This window comes from Cucurbita pepo, chromosome 4, assembly GCF_057944985.1.
Source record: "Cucurbita pepo subsp. pepo isolate OVF chromosome 4, ASM5794498v1, whole genome shotgun sequence".
Classification (NCBI taxonomy): Eukaryota; Viridiplantae; Streptophyta; class Magnoliopsida; order Cucurbitales; family Cucurbitaceae; genus Cucurbita; species Cucurbita pepo.
Genome location: NC_141801.1, coordinates 9677278 through 9702235, shown reverse-complemented (window position 1 = coordinate 9702235; position 24958 = coordinate 9677278). Strand labels below are relative to the sequence as shown.

At 34.7% G+C, this 24958-nt stretch overlaps 3 protein-coding genes across 6 annotated transcripts; 2 read left to right on the top strand and 1 right to left on the bottom strand.

The window, feature by feature from the left end:
- Positions 1-417: 417 nt before the first annotated feature.
- Positions 418-3471, top strand: EIL3 (ETHYLENE-INSENSITIVE3-like 3). 4 transcript variants are annotated; one of them, XR_015420753.1, is made up of 3 exons: positions 418-839; positions 1229-3101; positions 3190-3471. XR_015420753.1 is itself a non-coding variant. In XM_023675053.2 (3 exons), the coding sequence occupies exon 2, from the start codon at positions 1254-1256 to the stop codon at positions 3048-3050; it is 1797 nt and encodes a 598-aa protein (XP_023530821.1). In that variant the 5' UTR covers positions 418-839; positions 1229-1253; the 3' UTR covers positions 3190-3471. The 4 variants fall into 4 exon arrangements, 2 of the variants coding, with proteins under 2 accessions (XP_023530821.1, XP_086979513.1); XR_015420754.1 differs by having other exon boundaries at positions 3178-3471; XM_023675053.2 differs by having other exon boundaries at positions 1229-3050.
- A 4233-nt stretch (positions 3472-7704) lies between these two features.
- LOC111792583 (lysine-specific demethylase JMJ30) lies at positions 7705-12537 on the top strand. Its single transcript, XM_023674092.2, has 6 exons — positions 7705-8307; positions 9692-9901; positions 10160-10291; positions 10457-10600; positions 11791-11883; positions 12123-12537. The coding sequence occupies exons 1-6, from the start codon at positions 7834-7836 to the stop codon at positions 12300-12302; spliced, it is 1233 nt and encodes a 410-aa protein (XP_023529860.2). The 5' UTR covers positions 7705-7833; the 3' UTR covers positions 12303-12537.
- Positions 12538-13061: 524 nt separating this feature from the next.
- Positions 13062-24282, bottom strand: LOC111793608 (Transducin/WD40 repeat-like superfamily protein). The gene is made up of 18 exons (XM_087123488.1): positions 23912-24282; positions 23727-23823; positions 23572-23625; positions 23430-23479; positions 22315-22348; positions 22098-22182; positions 21838-21929; positions 21228-21302; positions 20606-20694; positions 19363-19492; positions 19147-19236; positions 18078-18143; positions 16872-16963; positions 14768-14833; positions 14612-14678; positions 13788-13876; positions 13442-13565; positions 13062-13327 (listed from the first exon to the last, which is right to left on the bottom strand). Exons 1-18 carry the CDS (start codon positions 23968-23970, stop codon positions 13283-13285), a joined length of 1404 nt encoding a protein of 467 aa, XP_086979614.1. The 5' UTR covers positions 23971-24282; the 3' UTR covers positions 13062-13282.
- Between the last annotated feature and the right edge of the window lie 676 nt (positions 24283-24958).

Below are 24958 nucleotides of genomic sequence, written 5' to 3'. Positions count from 1 at the left end.
ATTCTCCACTTTCGCATTTATTTATTGCAATGAAGTTATTATTGTTCAAAAGGGATAGTCAGTCGCCAAATTAAAATGAAATTTGAAAGTCAATTACTAATTTAACCTCATCAAATCACATTTTAAATTCACAAATTAATGTTTATATATTCTTAAAAAACACAAACACCCACTAAATGTGAAAATTATTTTCTTATTTTCATTACATGTTATTATTACTATAAAATGATTAGATCATGTAATGCAGTACACCTGGAATTCATTCATGGCACTAAATAATTTACCGGTCTGAGTGTGACGTGTTCTACTTTTTTTTCTTTTTTATTTATTTTTACCATAAAACCAATTTTTTTTTTTTTTTTTTTTTGTTCTTCCCAATGTGATTGTTGATTTGATGAAAAAGCTTGAGAATTTGGGTTCTTCGAGAGTGAAAAGAAAATGAAGAAAAAAAAAAACAAGTTGGCAACTTAATCGCAGCTCCTTGACCATTCATCCATATCTGGCTGCGTAGAATCTCTCTCTCGCTCCTCCCTTTTTCGTTCATTTGATCTATTTACTTCTTTTTGTTCTAAAACCCCTTTTCGTTTTGTTCTTCCCCACTCCCCTTTTCTCTCTCAATTTGCATCCGATTTCCAGTAATTCTGTACCCTTTTCATCTTTAATCCCTCTTTTTCACGTCTTATTCCATTTCTTTTGCGCCCATCTGCTCGTTCTCGCCTTCTTTCCAGCATTCAAGGGCTTATGAGACCCTATTGTTCTCGTTAATCCATTTTCGCTTTCTGGGGTTTCGATTTCTATGTCTGTTCATCCTTAGGTTTCGCTATTGGACTCGATATTTGGTAAGATTTTGAACTTTCCCACTTGCCCTGTGATTCAATCGGTTTGTTTTCCTGTTTCTTTCCTGAGTATGTTGAGAATCTGTTGGATTTTTTTATCTGGGTCGTGTTGATTTGGCTGTAATTTGATGGAAATTCTAATCTGCTGATTGTTGAGATTTGGGAAGTTCTTGTTTCGCGATTTTTGTTTTTCATCTTTGTAATAGTTTAATCTTTTGAGGCTGCTGGAGATATCGATTGATGTGATTAAAGGGTCTTTCTGATTGATGGACGTTTGATTCTGCTAATTGAGATGCGTTTACAGATTGAAATTTTGTAGGAGAATGCTTATTGAATCGATATAGCCAATAAAATTCTGAGTTTGTTGCGTTCTTTCTGTGATCTCTTACTAGCAGTAAAACAGATATCTGATCTTAAATGGAGAATCTTATGATGGTTGATGATGCGTTGGGAGATTGTTCGGATATGGAAGTTGATGATATAAGGTGTGACAATATTGCAGAGAAAGATGTTAGTGATGAAGAAATCGAACCCGAGGATTTGGAGAAGCGTATGTGGAAGGATAGGATCAAGCTTAAAAGGATTAAGGAACGACAGAAGATTGCGGCACAACAGGCTGCGGAGAAGCAGAAGCCAAAGCATACGTCTGACCAGGCGAGGAGGAAGAAGATGTCTAGAGCTCAAGATGGGATTCTCAAGTACATGTTAAAACTTATGGAAGTATGTAAAGCTCGGGGATTCGTATATGGCATTATTCCAGAAAAGGGGAAACCGGTTAGCGGTGCTTCTGATAACATTCGAGCGTGGTGGAAAGAAAAGGTTAAATTTGATAAGAACGGACCGGCGGCTATAGCCAAGTATGAAGCAGAATGTCTTGCCAAGGGAGAGACAGATGGAAATGGAAATAGGAATTCACAGAGCGTTCTTCAAGATCTTCAGGATGCGACACTCGGGTCTCTTTTGTCTTCGTTGATGCAACATTGTGATCCCCCTCAACGGAAGTACCCTTTAGAAAAAGGGGTCCCTCCACCTTGGTGGCCCTCTGGAAATGAAGCTTGGTGGGAAAAACTCGGGCTATCCCATGGCGTTAGTCCTCCTTATAAGAAGCCACATGATTTGAAGAAGATGTGGAAGGTCGGGGTCTTAACGGCTGTGATAAAACATATGTCTCCTGATATTGCAAAGATAAGGAGGCATGTACGTCAGTCGAAGTGCTTACAAGACAAGATGACAGCAAAGGAGAGTGCAATATGGTTGGGAGTTTTAAGCCGAGAGGAATCTCTAATTCGACAACCGAGCAGCGATAATGGGGCATCTGAAATTACAGAGACACCGGTCGGTGGTCGTGGTGGAAAGCAAGCTGCCATTAGCAGTGACAGTGACTATGATGTTGATCTTGCAGATGATGGTGGGTCAGTTTCTCGTAAAGATGACAGGAGAAATCGATTGGTGGATGCCGAGCCATCCAGTAATCTACGCAACAATGCTCCTCAACCTGCTCAAGTAAAGGAGCAAGGTGAACAGCATCGGAGAAAAAGACATCGTGGTGGCAGGTCAAAACCTGCCGATGAAACACTGAACGAGGAAGAATTAAACGTCGAGCCAAGAAATACTCATCTAGATATAAATCATTCTGATGTACCATTAGGTAGACATGAAATTCCAGGAAACCTACCAGAAAAGGATACTGTCACAGCTTTGAGGCCACTGGAGAAAGATATGGATGTCCGATCAGACGTACCAGCTCCCCAGTTCGACATGTTCTCCACGAGTGCCACGGATAATATCAACATAATTTCCACTCAGAGCATGTATGTTGATGGAAGGCCTTTGTTGTATCCCGTTATGCAGAATGTCGATGTGCAACAGGAAAACGCTTACGATATCTATAATCCACCAGTGGAATATACTTCCAACTATGATGTACAGCATTCTCAATTTGTTAACGAGCCTCAATTGAGATCGGAGGAAGGAGCACACGTGCCAACACAAAATAGAAACGACGAGACGATTGGAGGAGATTTCAACTATATAAAAGAAACGTTTGACAACAAACAAGATAGGCCTGTTGATTCACAGTTTGGATCACCAATCAATAGTCTCTCATTAGATTATGGAGCATTTAACAGTCCGTTCCATCTTGGAATCGACGTTTCAAGCTCGTTCGATGACTTCTTGGTTGACGATGATTTGATCCAATACTTCGGAGCTTAGGTTTGCTAATTCTGTATATTCTGAGCCTTGGATTCTACAAAATGCTTCCTTGTAATGTGCCATTCCTCCTGTTGTAGTTTGCTTTTGTCTGAACTAATTCTATACTGATGCTTCAATTCTAATAAAGTTTCTATGCCAGGGATTGACTGCAAGAACGCAGCTCATCGACGTCTACGCTCGACAGGGTTCTTTTACCCGATCAGCTGAGAAACGTTCCTGTTTGGTCTTATCTAATGCCATCAGGACTGTAGGTCATATGATTTTGCAAGTAAAATGACTACTTTCTATGCATAACGTTCGTTTTTTTCGGTATTTTGGTCGATTTGCAGGAGAATTCATGGCATTATTCTCATGTTCTGGTAGATCATATGTTAAAAACAGCATCATTGTCTTATACTGATTAGCATCTCTGGTTGTTCAATTCTCTAAAGCCTTTTTGTATGATCCATTTGTCAATCTTTCGTATATCCTTTCATAACGGATCCAGCTCTTGAACTCTTCTAGTCTCGTCCGAGTTTCACCCGAATGCATTTCCTTTCGTAACGGATTAGAAAAACGTCTAGTTTTCTCTGTTTTAGTCAATGGTCTCTTTATTCACCTAACTACTTTTCCATCTCTATTTCATCAAGAGAGTATGCAAGGGATTCGCGTTTTCTTGATCAGGCAGACGAATTACGGTTGTGCATCTAAAAGTTCGTATTAGGCATTTTGATTGAGAAAGAGAATCGAGGTGATTATTGATGAGAATATGACTGTCAAAGGTGTGTGCAGTTGAACCAAAGCAACTGCCAGGGTCGGGGTCGGGGTCGGGGTCGGGGTCGGTGTCAGGGCCGGAGATGATTTCATATCATTTGCACCTGGTAACATCTATCATCTCCCTTACTTCTAAACTGTCAATATAGCAAAGTTAAACTAGCTAGTTTCGATCCGGTTTAGGTGTTATCTCTAGATCATATGTTTCGTCACATAAACGCTTTTCTTGGTTCTTCTCTCCCGCCTTGTTCGAAAAATAGGGAAGAAATCAGCAGAGGAATCCATCTTCTGTGGAATCTGATGAAAGTGATAACTACATGGTTAGACCATTTATAGAATCAAATTTCATGAATGTCTAGAGCTATGATGAATCACACAACCATCCCTCCCATTCTAGTGATCTTCATAGATAGATGACTAAAACTAATGTTTATATGAATATGGATATATATTTGCAAATGACTAAACATTTCGAGTTTATATGGGTTATGAGTAGAAGGTTTGAATCTTCGTTCGACGCTTAATCTTTCTTGTGGAATTCTCTTTTCAAATTAGGGGTATAAAGGAGAGAAACTTGAATAGATTGTCGAATCAAAATTGATTGACCTAATAAGTACTGACTCAACCAGTATCGAGCGAATCGACTATCTTTTTGAAACCCATTTGATCATAATGTTCTGTGCAAATTTATTGTGTTTGTTATAGAGACAAAGACGAAGATTCCAATATTTTAGTTAAAGTTACGTATGTTATATCTGTTGAACTATGCTCATATTGGTTGAGATCTCGAGATTGTTGGACGTCTGAATTTTCTTTTCGTTAGATATTAACTATACTATTTGCTCAATTTATATTAATATAGAAACTATATCTTCATTTGTGACATTATAAAAATTAGCAACTAGCCAAATAAATTTCTAATTTCTTTTATTTTAATAATCTAAGTCAAATGATTTTTTTTATTTTTGATATTTACCTTAAACAAATGTTAGCTAATTAGAAAATAATATATTTTAAAGGTCAAAATATCATTTGGGTGTTGACTTTAAACAAATTTATTCAATAGAGTTTTGACTAAAATTCGGAGGAGTTTTGTTTTGAAAATTTTAAAAATATATATTATCATTTATTTTTAGTGAATTTAAAATACACGTATGAAAAAAAAATTGTGGAAATTATTAAAAATAAAATCTATTTAAATTTTAAGCTAAAAAAATATTTGAAATTTTAGAACAAAAATAAAATGCAAATAAAATTTATTTATTTTTCTATTTGTTTCTTCTGATTTTAACTTTAAACTTCATTTTATGTTATAAGTTATATTTTTTTTTATTTTACCATTGGATTGAGTTGGAGAAATCTTTTTGATCAACCCGAAAGTTTGAGTTGGTTGGGTTGGTGACTCGAACAACTCAAATGGAGCTCAACCGATCCAACACTCTATTTTCAAGTTAGTCGGGACCTAATAAAAAAAAAATGTCAATCTACCACCGACCCAAAATTTTCCATTTTCCAAAAATTCAACCCAAATTAAATAGAAAAAAATCCAATCCAACCTAACTTTTATATTTTGAATTAGACGGTCTAGATTGATCGGATTCTAGAGTTATATGAACACCTCCAAATTTTTTGATATATGGTTAATTGCATTCTTATTTAGGTAATAAATAATATAAGGACAAAATGCAATTATTTAAGTATAGCATATGATTTTTTTATTGATATTAAAGATAGTGACTATATTCCTAATTAAATTTTGAATTTTAAAGAAAATAGAAATATGGTCAATTATTGTTTTTTCTTTTTCTAATTTCTTATAAATTCCATTTTCTATAATTCATAAGAAATAGAAACATTTTATTTTAATTTTTATTTAGTGAAAGATAGAAATATTAGTTTAGTTTGTAAAATACACCTCGGATTTTGACTTCTTAAAAATAATATTTTCTTTTTGTCCTCTCTGACGTGTAGCTCTCTCAATCACCCAATGATTTCACACGTGGCATTTATTTGTGTCATGCTAAATTACCACGTGGCAACCTCAAATTACTTCATAACTTGCATGATATTTTTGTCATCTCTGACGTGGAGCTCTCTTAGTCACCCAACTACCTGTCATGTACGTATGTCATTTTATATTGCCACGTGGACACGTCATATTATTTGATGATTTTTTTATAATTTTTTTTAGCTTCTTTGAAAATGTAGGCATAGATTTTTTTGTTATAAAAATTAATTTTCATTATTTTCTTTAAAAAATAATAATAAATAACCCTTCTAATATATATATATATATATATATATATATATATATATATTAATTTATAAAATTTTAAAACATAACTATTATTTATTAAAAAAATTATTATATTTTAAATATATTTTAGTAAAAAAATACGTAAATTATTATTGCAAAAGTTAATAATTTAAAATCGAACAAAAATAGCATTTCATCTCATAATTTTTTAATGTATAAAAAATTTTAAAATAGAAAATACTAAGAAAGTAGTAACCAATCATTGTTTTATTTATTTATTTATTTATATTTTTAGTATGTAGCCAATCATTATCGAAATAATAATAATAAATAGAAAAAAAAAATGAGAGAATATTGTTTGGGAGTTGATGTTGATGGTTAAAAATAAATAAATAAATAAATAGTGGAATTTATTTATTTTGCTTTCCCCACAAATTAAAATCTCTCTCTCTCTCCTCTCTCTCTCAATCTCTTCAATTACTCTGAAGAAGAAGCCCTTTCCTCCTCCGTCCACTCGCCGTCGCCGCTCAATCTCCGCCGTGTCGACCGCCGTTAAGGTCTTAGATTTGCCACAAAAGCATGGTCCATCAACCTCCACCGCTACCCTAACATGGAGGTGACCTTTATTTTCGTGTTCTAATTTGTTTTAATGATGCATACGTCGTGTCACTTAAAAATGTACATTAAAATTCCAGACGACTTTCTTTTTAAATTTTATTTTAAAATTATTAGAATATAATTTTTTATTTCTTCCATATATTTTTGTTTATTTATTTTTGTTATTTTGGTAAATTTTTGAAACGATAATAAATTTATTTAGGTGATTACGAGCTAACGTAAATAATTATAAATCACAAACTTTATAACATAATTTGATACGATTATTTATTTATTTGAATTCTAAGTAATACAAATATCAAACTTTAGGTTATAATTGAAGGTTTTGAAAGGGATTTTTTATTTATTTATTTATTTATTTTTTATTTGGTGAAGCTATGATGGGTCCCCATAGACATTGATTTACTTATTTCTTCTTGACGTGGAGCTCTCTTAGTCACCCAACCATTGCATGCGTGTCATTTTGTGCCACGTGGCAATATAAATATATTTTATTCGTCCGCTTGATATTTTGTGCTTCTAGAAGCTACGGCCGTACCATTTTTATTCTTTTTTTTTCTTTTCCTAATTTATTTAACTAATTGGATTATATTTAAATTACCACATTTTTTATTTTAAATAAATTATAAATATTATTTTAATTTGAATAAAAGCAAATAATTATATAAAAAAAGGTAAAAAATACTTAAAAAAGAAAATGCATTTATCTTAAGCTTATAATATTAATTTGTTCGTTTAATTTATATAAATTTTATGATACGTTTCAGCTCATAAAAAAATTACAGTTTTGTCTGTGATATTTCGTAAATATTTAAAAAATAAATAAATATATGATTTTTTTTTATTTTTAAATATTACATAAATCATTTTATTACATAAATTATATGAATTCAATAATTGATTTCAACCCAAAAATAGAAAAATAAAATATTCCTAATTTTGGGTATTTATTTAAAAATTAAAAAAAAAATGATATTGAAAAAGTGACATTTTTCAATTGCGTTACCCCACCAACCAAAATATCTTTGCAATTTCAACTGCTAAATATCAACTGCTTCTCCCTCGGTTCAATCAATTTCATTCAATTCTCTTCTTTCTTCTTCTTCTTCTTCTTCTTCCTTGGATTCTGCAACTGTAGCCCTTTTTCCGGCAGCCATGTCTTCGTCGGGAGCTAAAGACGGTCCTTCTTCATACCATTTTGAAACCCCTCTTCTCGACGCTGAGTTGCCGTCGCTGCTACACTCAATCTGTGAGCACGGTGGCTATGCCTACATCAGTATGGCGACTCTCGCGGCTGCCGGAGACTCACATGCTGCCGAGGCAGCTAGTGAGATGGCTTGGGAGCAGCTTCATTCTGGCCCTTGGCACTCTGTTCTCCCTATATGGCGTGATGCCTACTCCATGGCTTGCCTCTACTTGGCCAGGTTCCATTTTGCTGGCGGCGACTTTAAGGAGGCTCTTAGGGTTTTGGATATGGGAGTGATCATGGGTGGTCCGCTTTTGAGGAGTGATTTGGATTCTGCCATTGCGAAAGTATCTGCTGCGGCGAGGGTTGTTAGGGTTTTGGATGTTGCGGAGAAGGATGATCAATTGGAGCCTCCGTTGGGTTGTGAGGAGCGGAATAACGAGGTGAGATTCGTTTCTTTTAATTGATTTTTATTTGATTTGAGTTTCTTAACTTCTTCCTGTTGGTGATTCGTGATTCTAATGTTTTGAAGAACTTGGTTGCTGATTCTTTCTTAGTTCATTTCTGTCAAACTCACTGTTCTAAATCTTCTAATGGGATTTTTGTTTTTCATTTTTCATTCACTCATTTGTGAAACGTTAGTGTTCTAGTCTTACATTTCAGAAACGAAGATCAAATGGATTCATCTTGTAAATCGTGGTGGATCTTATTCTTCGTTTGGTGATGAAAATTCTGCAGTTATTTGAAGTTTTTTCCTGTAAATGTTTGCTAATGTCATTGTGGGATTACCACGAGGAAGCCAGAGCTACCCTGGATTTAAACAACTAACTTGTTTACTTGCTAGAAGCGTTCTTGTTCAAGTTAAATTTCGTGATGAGGGAAGCGTTGGCGTAGACGAACGCTCGTGTTCTATTTGATTCATTTTCACTGGCAGTGCTTAATGATGGATTTCATTACTGTTGTTTAGAATGATGTTATTCTGAAACTTATTTCTTTTGAGCTAAATATATGCTAGAAGGTGAAAGACACTTCGAGATCGTCTGAGAACTTTAGGAAGAAATGATAGTGTTCTATCTGATGAACTTACAATAGTACCTGGACTGAATAAGTTTTATATAACCAATTAGTTCCCTAAGCTCAAGATTTCCTATCAAGCCCTTCAAAGAGTCTCCCATTCCATTTTAGCCAAAGCTTAGAGTAGTAGTCCTATTAGTATTTAGTGACAATGTGACGAGATTCGTGTGCGTTGAACAGATGGCTATAGAGCATTTGAAGTAAGAACTCCTTTACACATCTAGGGGGAATCACTTGAAACCCAAAACAGTTGAGAAGCTTCCGCCACGAATTAATGGAAAATGTGCACCAAAGAGAGATGATTTTGATTCACATCCTACCGTTGTCAACGAAACACGCATACAACCCCAAACTTAAGAAAGATATCTAGGATTCCTTGTCGCAATTCTATCACAAGTATTAATGCCGCGGAGGAATCATGTCCGAACAAAATCTTAACTTCCTTTCAACATTGGGTCTCCATATCACCTTACTCGACCTGAAAGAATAGCATCGTCCACAACCGAGAGAATTTGAGAAAGGGAATTGCAGGAGAACTGCCCTGAAATTCAAATAATATTGAATTTCTGATTTATTAACTATTTTGATCGTATGCCCCTGCCTTTTTAAATTTTTCTCTCTTCCATCATTTCTTATTATGATTGTGCTAATGTTTTGTTTTCCTACGTGGTGTTGATAATATCATATAATCCATGTTTCCAAGTCTACCAAAATCTGTTCTAACAAGTATCATTGGATGCCTTCGACGTATAGGTTTCTTGGAATTTACCAGTAAAGGCTCTCACTAATAAGATAGTAGCAAAGACGTCTGCTTTATCTCTAGAGGGATTCTTGCGTGAATATTTCCAACCAGGTTTCCCAGTTATTATTAGTGATGGTATGGCTCATTGGCCAGCTAGGACAAAGTGGAAGAGCATGGATTACTTACAAAAGGTTGCTGGCGGCCGTACGATCCCAGTTGAGGTGATTTATTTATCTATTCATTTGTTTATTATCGATACGTGAACAGTCTTGGATCTTGAGAATGTGTTTGTGTACCAAATTGTATAAAGTATTTCTTGACTATTATTCTTTACAACCCTTTTGAGAGGTTTGTTTCCTTTCTTGTTTCTTTATATAATTTTTCTTCCTATTGTAGCTTAACTCCTGCTGACTTGATATTGGAACTGATAGATTTTCCACCCCTGAACTGAAGGCTTGTAAAGCTTTTATGCTTTTCAGGTTGGGAAGAACTATTTACGTCCAGAATGGAAACAAGAGCTTATTACGTTTTCCGAATTTCTTGTCAGGATTCAGTCCAATAACCGTTCTGATGATATAACGTATCTCGCTCAACATCCATTATTTGACCAGGCACGTATCCATACATAACTTTATCTGCTTCGCATTGTATGTGCATGCATATCTGTGTGCATCTTATTATCTGGTAGATTCTTTGAAGAACATAATGCTAACCTATGGCATTTAGTACTGCAAATATTATTAATTATTTTTCTTTCTTTCTTTCTTCAAAGACAGATAGATGAGCTCCGGAAGGACATTTGTATTCCTGATTACTGTTTTGTTGGTGGCGGAGAGTTAAGATCTCTTAATGCTTGGTTTGGCCCACCTGGGACAGTAACACCTTTACACCATGATCCTCATCACAATATATTAGCTCAGGTTTGTATTAACAGATGATTGCTTGAAATGATTACACTGGAAAGCATTGTAACTTTTGTGAGCTAATTCTCATTTTTATTTTTCCTTTTTTTTTCTTTGCATCTTTTCATTTGGCACTTCCAACCCTACATTTTGAACTATAGGATGGAGTCGTGCTTCGACAATTGAATAAGTCACATCTTAAGGCTGAATATAAAAAGGGTTCGTGTCATTTAGCATTCAGATTTTCAGAATATTGATTCACTGAGTAGTAAAACTGCAATTTTTTCTTAAATGAACCTGTTGACTTGTGAACTGTTGGCAAACTGGATAGAGTCTGGAGACAGGAAGTAAAAGCATCCTCTGTTGCGAGGAAAAATGAGGCGGGGATCGAGTGAATGTGATAGTTCTCTTAAGAGGAATTGTGTTGCTGCTTTGGAAATTGGTAGAGGTCTTGGAGATAAAAGATTTTAATAGAAACAATGTCTGTGAGATCTCACATCGATTGGGGAAGAGAACGAAGTATTCTTTATAAGGGTGTGAAAACCTCTCCCTAGCAGACACGTTTTTGAGGGGGGAACCCGAAAGGGAAAATCCAAAGAGGGCAATATCTGCTGGCGGTGGGCTTGGGCTGTTACAAATGGTATTAGAGCCAGACACTAGGCGATGTGCCAGCGAGGAAGCTAAGCCCTGAAGGGGGGGCGGACATGAGGTGGTGTGCCAACAAGGACGCTGGACCCGAAGAAGGGTGGATTTGGGGATCCCATATTGATTAGAGAAGGGAACGAGTGTCAGCGAGGACGTTGGGCCCCGAAGAGGGGTGGATTGTGAGATTCCACATCGGTTGGAGAGGAGAACGAAATATTCTTTATAAGGGTGTAGAAACCTCTCCCTAGCAGACGCGTTTTAAAAACCTTGAGTGGAAGCCTAAGGAGGACAATATCTGCTAGCGGGTCGCTAGCAGGGCTTGAGTAAGCTGAAAAAATCTCAAACTCTTGCATTGCATTCAGGTTGCCCTATGCACTTTTTTGTGACCGTCCTATATTTTTTTCTCTACTGGCATGTGTTCATATATTTACATAATCACGTTTATCTTAATGAGGGTGTGGATAGTGATGCTTTGCACGCATAGTAGAAGATGCTGCAAGCAAACAACAAAGAAATTGCTGTTAGTTTACTACTTTGATACTTAACTGTTTCCTTTTGTACAGGTTTTAGGCAAAAAGTACATTAGGCTTTATGATGCTTCATTGTGTGAGGAACTTTACCCATACACTGAAACTATGCTTTGCAATTCCAGCCAGGTAATCACTGTAATAAATCTTATGTGTGATGAAAAACTGACATGATTATGGTTTAAAATTCTGGAGCATAGCCATGAGAATTATGTTTTCTTCATTAGTTATCTATCACCTTATCATTGTTTCTTAAATTTGCTTCATTGATCTGTCGAGCGCTATTCGTTCCACTGTTTTTGTGTTTTTACTCTTTACAACGATCACCGTGTTTCGAGCTTACATTGTTCGTAAATATTACTTTGAAGGTCGATCTAGACAACATAGACGAAAAAGAGTTTCCAAAGGTGGTGGACTTGGATTTTGTGGACTGCATTCTAGAGGAAGGTGAGATGCTATATATCCCACCAAAATGGTGGCACTATGTTCGATCCCTAACAACTAGCTTTTCTGTTAGCTTTTGGTGGAACAATTGTGATGAAAATTGAACCGCTTCCTGATATTAATGCCATTTTTTTTTTCTTGCCCTCTCATTCTTTGTTTTGATATAGAACATTGAGAAAACTATATTATTAGCCTCTGCTTCTAATGATTTGGTATACCCCTTACCCACACAAGATGGTGCCTTCGTCATAATGTCAATACAGATGGTGTACCAATTATTATTGCACTTTTGAAACCCATTGTCGCTCTTGATACAATGCATTATTGTTTTGGCCTCAATCATTCATGTTCTATGGTGTCACTGTTGATGATGGGTTTTACTTCTGTTGGCATTTGTTCGTGCTGTTCCTTTTAAGTTCGTCGCACCAATTTTTAATGTTCTTTTGTACAATGTATTGTGACATGAACTGAAAACGCAAACACGTTTATGGAAAATATGAATCCAAGCTTAAAAGTATTTGCGTTTTGAACTGTAAATTTGCAATCTTTTGTTCAAAAGTTGCAATCGTGAAATATGAATCCGAGCTTAAAATTACACATTCCATTGATCAATGATGATTCAAAGAGTAATTAAATCAGTAATTTTGATTAATGTAGAATAATGTTGGCATAACAATCTTTTGAACAAAAGATTCTCGGAAGACCTAATGTGTATGATAGTATGATATTATCGAGTAGTGATTTTAGACTCAATGCTTTATAAGATATGATGCGTATTCTTACTTGAAACTTAACAACCATGAATTAGCTTCATATTAGATTCGTTCATGATCTAAACAACATATTGATATAACGAACCAGCGTTAAAAAAACACAAGAAAATATACCACTAAATTTGTTATGATCAGGTGTAAATAGACATGATATTCATATACACTGAGTTTGCAAGAGCATAAAAAGCAAAGCAACGGACCATCACTAACCCACCTGAGTTCCCAAGCCATTTTTTGATTACTCGATAGCAACGACCTTTACCACTTTTTCCATTGAACTTAAAAGCGGCTTCAAATTGGAACTCTGGCTTCTAACATGATCGGTTCTTCTGGGAAATCATGATCAAAGATGAATTCTGTAACCAATCCTCCCAAAAGTCAGGATTTCATCGAAGAGAAAGGGCTATTTATGTAAAAAGGGAAAGATGAGCACTACTGCAATAAATAGTAAAGATAAGATATAAACAAACCTTGGTTCCAGCTATGATGGTGCCATTGAGGGGGTGAGCAGCACAAGAAGTAACTCCTTCAGACAACTTCACAAACCTGTTCTGTCGTCTTTTGTTTTCGCCTCCAGCACCATATATCTCATCACTGGAACATGAAAAGGATTCAATAAACGGCACAAAAGAATATCAATCTCTTCTCTATAACAAATGTTGATATTTAATAGATTCAAAGTCGTAGAATGTTAAGGATTAATGATACTTATATTGCCATTTTATTGTTTTTCTTTCACCACCTATTGGTGTCTATAGCTGCCCATTTTGTATCGTATTCTTACAAAACCTACAAGTTAGTTCATTAAATTCTTACTTAAAGTTCACGTGGCTGGGAGAGCGGACGTCGGGATGAAAATCCAAAAGATGAATGCCTTCATCAGAAGGAGACCCAACTGAATAGATCTACAATATACCATTGCAAAATTGATTAGAAACTTGACTGAACAAAACTCCAGGTACATGTACCAGTAACTCGCTATGAACAGCTGCACATGCTACGAATCCGCATATCATCACAGTATGTTACTATACTAAATAACTTCCGCGCTAATATTTACTAGACCGAAACATCTTTTCATCTTCTATGAACCAGAAATTAACAGGTTATGGCAGGCCAATATAACTTTCAATTGCTTAGACAGACGTCCTTGTTTGTACAGCACCCGTGCAAGGAGATTTGCTAACTGGATAGCCCCTTCTTTCTATTTAGTTTTACTATTATTATTATTATTTCTGACTGAGCCTCTACCAAGTAAGAGCCTAAATGCAAGAGAATTCCTAAATCAAAATTCGCACATAAGAAAATTATTGGACTTTGCAATTTACTTTAATAGCATAGCGTAGACTTTTCTTCACATGGTCTACAAACTAAAGTGTTAGGACTATTTTCACGATCCACTCAAACCTCATACATGAGATATCTGGAAATTTGAAAGTTGCCAACGAAACAAATAGAAAAAGAAACGGTTACAAATAGTCGAGGATAAATTGATGGCCACATATTGTTATTATCCTATATGATTGAAGAGATTAACAGAACTACTTTGGTCGTGCAAATGTTCATACATAACGCCAGGTTTCTACTTGAGTAAAAAAAAATGATGGAACAAAATAGAAGCATGGGTTAAGATAACTTACAGAATCTGTAGGCAGCCATGATGGTTTTCTCAAAAACAATTGATCTGTGGGCATGTTGGAATCATTTCTACTCTTTCCAAACAAAAAGAAACAGGGTTACAAAAGTACCTGATTCTTCACATAACGAATATCTTCAATAAGTTTAAATTTACTTACAACCATGCTGGGGGCGGGCAATGAATATGTGTGACCTGAAAATTATAAACATCTAAAATGCCTGACCTGAAGAAGCATAGGAAAATTATAATCCTGGATAATCTTTTGTGAACATATAAAATGGCCAAAATTTAACGAAACCTAAGAGGTTAAGCTTATAGATGCAAACATCTCACATAGTATCAAAGCAATAAAAGTTCTAGAGTTCAAGTGTTTGTAATGTTATTCCTCTTTTAACTCATTAATAGTCCACAAGTTAGATGAGAGTCAAAATTATTATCTTGAGTCCACATGTAGGAGCAAGTGCTGAAACAATATCAAATTATTCCGCAAGGGAAAGGGTAATCTCAACGCAATTTTAGCTAAATCCATTTTGTAATCTAGGTAGCAGAGTCCCAAAATACAAAAATACCAGACATGAGAGACAGATTTATGCTCCAGTAATCTGAAAGGCTAGAGGGTGGGATGGTAAATGAGGTTTACATTCCTCGAATAGATACATTCTTCTCTATAATTTGTTACCTTTCAAGTTTAAATTGAGTTTTTATCTGAACTTATGGTAGGAAAATAGTTAAATGGTGATTAAGTAGTTTGAAGACTAAAATAGAGAAATATCAAGCTCAAAAGCGAATAATACATTTCTCAATAATGATCTTAAAGAGGAGGTGTTTATGGCTTATCACCAGGTTTTGGAGTGGATCTTGGAGTTAACAAAATATGCAGGTTTAAGAAATCTCTATATGGCCTTAAACAATCTCTTAGAACGTGGTTCAAACGGTTTTTGGGAAAGTTGTTACAAATTATAGTTTTCTTCATAATCAAGTAGATCATACATTTTTTATACACGCTGGAAATGACAAGATAGTTATCCTAATTGGGTATGCTGATGATATAGTTCTTACAAGTAATGATGAGGCTAGACTAGGGAGTTTGAAGGAAAAACTAGCAAATGAATTCTAAATCAAAGATATGAGAATTTTGAAGTATGTCCTAGTGATGAAAATTTTCAGGTCAAAAAAGGGTATCCTTGTCAATAAAGAAAATATATAATGGATTTGCTTGAAGAAAAAAGTTTACTTGGTTGTAGATCAACAAAAACTCCTATTGAACCAAATTTAAAATTGCAAGTTGCAATAGAGGAAGAAGTAAAAGATAAGGAAAAATACCAAAGACGAGGCCAGTTTGAGGAAGTTTACAGGATTCTAAGATATCTAAAAGGAACCCCAAGAAAAGGCATACTTTTTAGGAACATGACCACTTATATTGTTGAAATTTATAGTGATGTTGACGGGGTAGGTAGCACCACTGATAGAAGATCTACTTCTAATTATTACTCCTTTGTTGGAGGGCATCTAGTTGCCGGACGAAGTGAAAAAACAAAGGCGGTAGCCAGAAGTAGTGCTGAAGAAGAATTCAGAGATTTAGCTCATGACACTTATGAAGGTATTTGGATAAATAAAATAAAAAACTACTAGAAGAATTGAAATTCGTCCAGAAGGCGTCTATATGTGTTAGTGAGACAATAAGTCATCTCCATAGCTCACAATCCAGTCCTTCTTAAAAGGACAAAACATATCCAAGTTGATAAATACTTTATAAAGTAGAAGATTGATATGTATTCTCTATCTTCCTACAACAAAGCAAATTATTAAGGTACTAACTAAGGGACTTCCAAAACTACGATTTGACAAGTTGGCATGGAAGATATCTTCAAACCAGCTTGTCACATTATAGTTATACCTCCTTGATTGTTAATTGGGAAGGTCTTTTGAAAACATCATAGATATTACATTCTTTTTGTAAATTTCATCAATGAAATTGTCTTACAAAAAAAAAAAAAAAAAAAAAAGAAAACAGCTTGAAAAGAGAGTTGGTTTATGTTTGTGATATTTTCCTTCATTAGAATTATTAGGTGTATTTATATTGTAATTATTTGAGTAAGTTTTTTCTTTTGATGTATTCTCTTTACTTCTACATAAAAAAAGGTCCCTTGTAACTATTGTAAGTAAATGAGAATGACAGTTTTTCTATTCAATAGAAATTGATCTTTTGCAATAATTCATCATTTAAAGTAGGAATATGAAAGTTTCTTTTAGCAACATACCATCCGTCGTCAAGATGAAAGGCCAACTGATAAGGACAAGCTGGGTTGAGATCAATAGAGTGTATTTCCTTCGGAATGATATTCGCTTGCTCCTACATTGTGATGCACAAAGGTAAACCACACCTATTGAAAATCTTGTCTTAACATACAAAGAACAAAATAACTAATCATTTTATTGCATTTTCTTCTGCATTTTTTTTGCAAATAGAATCGTCTCAAGTTCAAATTAACATTTACGTCCATTCGAAACAACATAATTGTTCTCACTGTGCAGCAAAGTTAACCTTATCACAATTTCCATCATAGAATTTAAATGTTAAAAGAAATATAATTCTTTTGACATGTGAAAAAACGTACATCACATTATGCTTTCAACTGAACAAAAATTTCCATCCCAACACGTACACGTGCTAATCCTTGGGGCACTTGGTCCAATATATATATGTCTAAGGACCTTGCACTTGATGATGTTTTACGTACCAAAACTGAGGTGCAATTTGATCCTTTGTCAGCCAACTTGCTAATAAGATATCTAACTAAACTTAGGCTTGTGAATGTGTGTTTCAGGATTTAAGTCAGGGAAGACACTTGGCATTGCTGAAGAGGACTCTGGGCTCTACATCCTTAAAACTCCTATAACTTCTCTAAACATTCTAAATGGTAAGAATTCTACTTCCTAGTCTCTAGTATTCATGCTAATTTATGTATTTACTTATTTTTATTTTTTACATCCATAAATATTCAGGTCGGCTTGCGCAACTTTGACTTTTACGAGACAACCACTTGATCTGGTTACATTTAGTAGCCAAGAAAACTTGTAGAGTCTATAGTATTCATGAAAATAATAGCCAGTTTATATTATAGCCTTATCATTTGGATCAGCCGAACTTCATGTTAGCTGAAAATAGTTTTCCTTCTATTTTTAACATATAATCTTTGTTGTTTGTATGAAATATATTAACTAGTCAAGCATGTTCGGTCTCTTTATTCCCATGCACTTACAAAACTTCCCACCGTTTTTATATACTACATAGTGATGTTCGTGGGGCAACCAGAATAAAAAACATACTTGGAGCTCAATAGTAGATATCTTTTGTTAATGATCAAAAAACAAGGACATTCATTTTCAACAATCTCATTGCAAGAGACTGTTTTTGATTAAAAGCAACAGCGGACAGGAATAAATGATAGTAAAATTTTCAGTACCTTCAAAGTCCCAATTTTCTCTATAATTGAGGCTAACTTCAATGATTTTAGAGGAGGATGGCATACCTGCGTGAAAATGCTTGAATAAATATGCATGCAATAAAAGAATATGATGCTTCGGTATAGAATCTACGGAAAATGAAACAACTAAAGAAAGAAAAAAAAACATTATGACGAAACTTGTCATCGACAGGGTATGGTGAGGGTCAAATTTGTGCGTAAGCTTAGCCAGCATTAGCTTAGTTGAGTTACAATCAGACCAACAGGCCATCGGGCAACTAAATTGTTCCCCCAGGTAGCCTACTCAGAGTAGATTATTTTAATCTACGACGGATATTCATCCGGTGCCACAAACTAATAGAGAAAAAGGTTCAGGTAATGAACCATATCTTAATTGCATACACATCCTGTTTCCTGAATAGCATCAAGCAGTCCTGCATGGTCATTTAAAAGCAAAACAGAAACAAAAATAACGTTTCTGCCTATAAAAATTGCCTTCTGATTGCTTTTTGGATTTGCAATATATATGAACAACTACGGTAATCATCCCCACATGTAAATACTGTACTCAGCTACTTTTCTTAGAGGAGGTTTTTGTTGCTTAGTTTAAAATTTACTACACCCATTCCCGTTGAAGGTTCGATTCTTAAAGTACACTCCATATATTACTTGGGAGACAGCGTGCATTAGCGCTTGCCCTGATACCACAGTATTATTACTAAATGGGATGAATGTATTAAACTGCAATTTTGAAATTACAATTCATTTTTTATAGAAGAATAATTCTAAATGCACTAACTCATTTTTAATTACAGACCTTATTGAGAGAATTGGTTATACATGGAAAAATAGTGAAAAATTCTATTACTGAATCAAAATAAGGGGAACAAAATAAGAATAACCTTAGAACAAATGAGAACAACAAGATACTAGCTTTTTATCCCATTAAAAAAAAAAAAAAAAAAAAAAAAAAAAAAGAGTTGACTAAACCCATTCATCAATGGCATCAGCATTTTTAGACCTATTACCTTTTTTTATTTTCTTTTATTAGATCTATTAGTTCTATTACCTCTTTATGATTTTGAAAAGCACCAGATGTTCTCCCTCCACGAAGATCCCAAATATAGATGACTCCATGCTTACCAGCGCCAAAGATAATCTATACCAAGATATCAATGTCGGAAGATGAAACCGAAGTTACTTAAATGGTGAGAAATCTAACGCAGAAAATAAAAGAATGTGATTCATGGGGAACAAAATTGTCTATATGTATTCCAACAAGTACCTGGTTTTCATCATTCAGCTGGATTCTGTTAAGGGTACTGCATGAATTACTAGTTAGCTCAAGACATGGAAGTTTTCCAATTCTTCTGTCCCACATACTGATTACACCACATGTATCAGATGCAAGTAACCTGCCAAAATGTTCGCAGAGGACAATATTTCATTGAACTTTTCTACGATGAAAATAGAGATGATTAGATTAGGTGTAAAAACATTAAGTTCCAGTGTTCAGAAGAAACCAACAGTTAGCATTATCAATAACCAATAATACCACAATGTCACTATGTCCCATGCATTTAGTATTCCATTAGGAAACACTTTACCATACTAAAAAATTTGTTTGAACACTTTAAAATTTCAATTTTTGGTCCATCAGAGATGTCTATTTAAAGAAGACACAAGTATCAATTTCTGGAAACTTTAAGTAAAGTTCAGTCCATACATCTATTCCAACACATGATTTTGTCCCATTTTTTAGTCTTTAGCGCATTCGTTTTTTTTTTTTTTTTTTTTGTAATATGTAAAAGCTGTTATTTTACCATTTTTTCCTTTGTACTCCTTTTATACTTTGTACATCAGTGACTATTTGGGACCTGTCTGCTCAAATCAAATAGAGAAAAAATGAAGACATCGATGTTATACAACATGGTATCGAAATGACTATTTGCATTGTTTCTCTTCTTGCTTCATTGACAGCCAACTCATGATTTTCTTTCTTTGATCCATCAATTATCATCTATATTAGTTCTTGCCAATCACTGAATCATTTGGCATGGTCCAAATCAGACATCATATATATCTTTCATAGGAGCTTTTTGCAGGATCTGAGTCTCTAGAGGAAGGGCGATTTGTGACTAGGTTTACATTTAATTCTAAGGAGTTTTGGAACTATATTTGGCCTACTATTCTCAACAATTGAAGCCCCTTCATGTAGTCTCAAATTTGGTTTCTTTGTTTAGGCTACAACTGTAGTAAACTTTTTTCTTATTGTCCATTCATATTATTTCTTAACGAAAGCTTCATTTTTCATACATTTTTTAAAAAGAAGAAACGTTCAAGGTAAGTTCAACATTGTTCGTTAATCCTTAAATGTGAAGGGAAAAGGCAACCCAATAAGAATAGAAACAAATATGAACCAGTTGTCTTATTCAATTCTTTCTTTCCATAATTATAAATTATAATGGTTGTATATTTATTGTCCATACAAATAAAAGAATAATAAGGTAATGAGTTGTTTCACCAACCTTGCATTATTTGAAATAAATGCTATGTCAGATAAACCTTTATGATTATCAGACCCTGAATTATTAATTCTTTGTCTTACTCTCAACACCTACGAGGATAAGGAATGAAATTATCAGTTCATGGTCAAACTGACGATCAGTATATTTATCAACAATTAATTTTCAACCGTGAAAAGAAATAGAAAAAGAATTATATGGTGAATGCAACAATGGTATCAATTAAGTTTCTTAAAGCATAAATATGCTTATAACAATATCTTATTTTTCAAAAAACTAGCGCACAAACATAAAGATGGACAAACTTTCACTGATCACACTAGCAAACTTATTTATTTGCACAAGCAAGTTCCTCCATTTGAAGTGTTATGTCTATGGTGGACAAAGCATATATATTGAACATTCAATAGGACGTTATTTTACAAGTGAATTGTATTGGTTGTACTTGCCATTTCTAGAAAAATGGAAACTTGGAAAGCTAGATGGTTGTATTGGCATTTGTTGTAAAAATGGGAAACTTGAGAATTTAGCAAATCATAAAATGAACTCGGAGGCTATAAAATTCCAAATATTCATTGAAACCGACGAGTATTTTTTTTTATGTAAAGGTGAAAGAAGAACTTACTTCGACTGGTTTAGAAGAAATATAACTAATGTCAAAGATCTTTAGTTCCTTACTTTTCATGGACGTACAGACCACCTGAGTAGAGAACATATGTTAGCAGACAGCAAATATGGGAAGAAGCCACTAATAAATACATAATTCAGCTTCAGAGTCAGTATAAACAACAGTGCATCCGTCGGGAATTAATTCGAAGTAGAGACAATGGTGGAGGCATTATATCATATTTGAATAATAGATACCCAATTATTTATAGGAACTTTTACATTAGCATATGACTCCTATATATTACACGACAGTCAGTCCAAACTGCAGCAAGCCCCTGAACGAAACAAAAGACCATACAAGATGCTAGGACCGTTACAGATGAGTCTTATATTTTAGTATTTGGAATCCAGAATTATTTTGTGATTTTGTACAGTTATAGCATCAAACTAGAGTGCCTCACACAAATTCATCGTAATTACTTCAAGCAAGGAAACGGCTTGCATAATGGGGCATCAGAATAGCAACCAACATTTTGTTTTTTAAACATTCAATGGACTATTCTACAGCAATCTATTGAGGAAAAAATGATTCTCATAATTACAAGGAAAACGAGTTGAACAAAAACCTCATCTTGATTGGCAGGATTCCAACGTACAAAGTCAAGCTGTTCATTTAGGGAAAGGTGCAGTAAATGTTTGGTCTCATCTTCACTCAAGCCTATTAGTCGAAGGAAGGTACTTTAGTCATCAAAATACTTAAATGCACCCTATTTAGAGATATATATACTGCGTAAAAACATGCTTCATATTTTTGTCACAAAGCTTAGAAGAAAAAGAAAAGAATCATCCACAAGAGGAACGAAGAACTTAAAAGAACAAAAGTTACCTGCTTCATTAGTCTGCAAATAAAGACTCTCAAAGTCATGCACTGTTAAACAACCTGCTTTCGTTGCTGAAACCAAGTATATTCCCTGGAATAGATTTCCATGGATGCGTATGTGGATGGGGGGGTGGGACAGGTGTTTTGTGAAAAACCAAAGAATAAAAGGTTAGGATATTGACAATGTAGGACAACAGCTGAAAGTAATGATCCAATAATTCACCTTGTTGTCAAAGTCCACAGCAGATATGCCTTGTCTGACAAAAGAATTAAAATTAGCTTCTTTGTTTTTTTTTCCTCCCTTTGTTGAGTAGAGAAGGAAAGGAAAAGCTGATAGAGAAGGAAAGGAAAAGCTGATAGAGAACACTTCATTCTTTTCTATAAAAACAAAACTAATATTTTGCCTATGTTTTCCTTTCCTCATAATTTGCCATTTCTTAGCCATTCCAAATATTTTAAAATGAAGGCCCTTTAGAATTGGCAACAGGATCTGGATAACTGAAGAAGGTCACAAAGAATAAATTTTAAAAAATGCACAACTGTCTCAGGTTTTCAAAAAACGCAAAGAATCGAAGACCTAAAATTTGCATATTAAAAAAGAAAAACCAAATATAGAAGAGAACATGTTGAGGATTATTGGGAGTGAGTCCCACATTGGTTAATTTAGTTGAAGATCATGGGTTTATAAGTGAGAAATACTATCTCCATTGGTATGAGATCTTTTGGGGAAGCCCAAAGCAAAACCATGAGAGCTTATGCTCAAAGTGAACAATATCATACCATTGTGGAGAGTCGTGATTTCTAACATGGTATCAAAGTCATGCTCTAAACTTAGCCATGTCAATATAGTCCTCAAATATCGAACAAAGAATTGTGAGCCTCGAAGGTGTAGTCAAAAGTGACTAAAGTGTCGAACAAAGGGTGTACTTAGTTTGAGGGCTCCAGAGAAAGGAGTTGAGCCTCGATTAAGGGGAGGCTATTCGAGAGCTCCATAAGCCTCGAGGGAGGCTTATAGTGAGCTTTGTTCGAGGGGAGGATAGTGGAAGATCATGGGTTTATAAGTGAGGAATACTATCTCCATTGGTATTAGGCCTTTTGGGGAAGTCCAAATCAAAACCATGAGAGCTTATGCTCAAAGTGGACAACATCATACCATTGTGGAGAGTCGTGATTCCTAACCGAACAGAAAAAGGAGAAGACGAAGAGATACCAACAATTCAACACCAAAGAAAAGAACACCAAGAAGAGTCAGGAATAGAATCGAACCAAACCAAACCCAAAAGGAAAAATCAATTGACATCGTAATGCTTGAATGTTATATTATAGAGATGTACTGACTTCTTAAACGGCAGTTGATGATCCTGAGCTCCATTGGCAATTCGATTCATCTGCAGACTCTACATTCTCAGCATAAACAGAATCTAATTCTAACCACACAGTATTGAAAATGAAACCGGAAATTGAGTAGAGAACAACGTACACTCGTTGGACAAGAAACGCCGTTTATATGATATAAATGAGGAAATGCTCCAACCTTTACGGAATGAAACCAAACACGCACTGCTATTACATGATATTCAAGAGTAGAGAGAACATTTAACATACCAAAATACCAGAACAACGTCGAAAATGTACCTCGGTATAAGATTGCACAAGAAGCACGGACAAGTCCTGGCGATACTTCGGATCAAACTTCCCATTCAATTCAACGGTGCTCAATTTCCACCTATTCCTGCACAAGTTAACCAACTACGAAATTCAATAGAAAAATCTCAAAAACCAGAGAAAAGAGGGCGAGGCAATGGAATCAGAGACAAAACCTCCTCAACGGTTTAGGAACTTGAGATATTGATTCGGAAGGCACCAAGTATTTGTCCATGGCGACTTCCTGAAACTGAGGATGCTCGAATGAGATGCTGTACTCGTTCTTCGGCACCAGACCTTTTCTCCACCTCCTTTGCGGTTTACAGGTTCATCTTTTCCTTTAGCCGGGTAATAGTGACGACGGCGACCAGAAATGGCTCCTTCTGCTCGTTCGTCGGCTTAGAATTCCGGCGAATGAAGTCTGCGAATTGTGATTGGCTATTAGTTGGTTCTGAGGAAGGTCGGAACTTTGTGAGCCGTTTTCCCGCCATTCGGCATTTTGCTAAACTGCGCGGGTGCCAGGTATATATCCTACATACGATCGTATAATGTGAAGTTACGCTTTTATCCTCCGGATCCTTAAACCTAAATAGATATACTCAATTTATGAATATATTGAAGAAATATTTTAATAAAAAATTGTGTAATTTTTAGAGAAAAATTATCTTTTTATCATATATATATATATATATCAATATTATTATATTGGTTATAAACGTTAAATACTTTTAATTGGGTTGGATTGACTTGTAACTCTATTTTTCTGGGTCAGTCGGGTTACCGACCAAAGAAATTTTTATTTTTATTTTTATCATAAACAACGCATATATACCATTAACTTGATGAACACGTCAATAAATGAACCAAAACAAATGGATTAATTTACACTTTTTTTATTGTAGATAATCATTAATAAGTACTTGATAAATGTATAATAAAGAAAATGGAGATGTCAATATTTAATTTTAGACATTAATTATATTGAAAACTATTATGGCAGGGTACAAGGTAAAATGGACCGAGTAGCTAACCCATCACAAAGAATATATGGGCCTCAAAACAGCCCAATGGGCCTAAAACACTATCTGATAAGTCAAGCTAGCCCAATCTTCCATAAATAATAATGGACTTGTTGGATGTCCTTTAATTTGTTGATTTGGTTTATCACATCCAATACTTGGTATAATACAATATTTTAATCTTAACACACACACATACACACG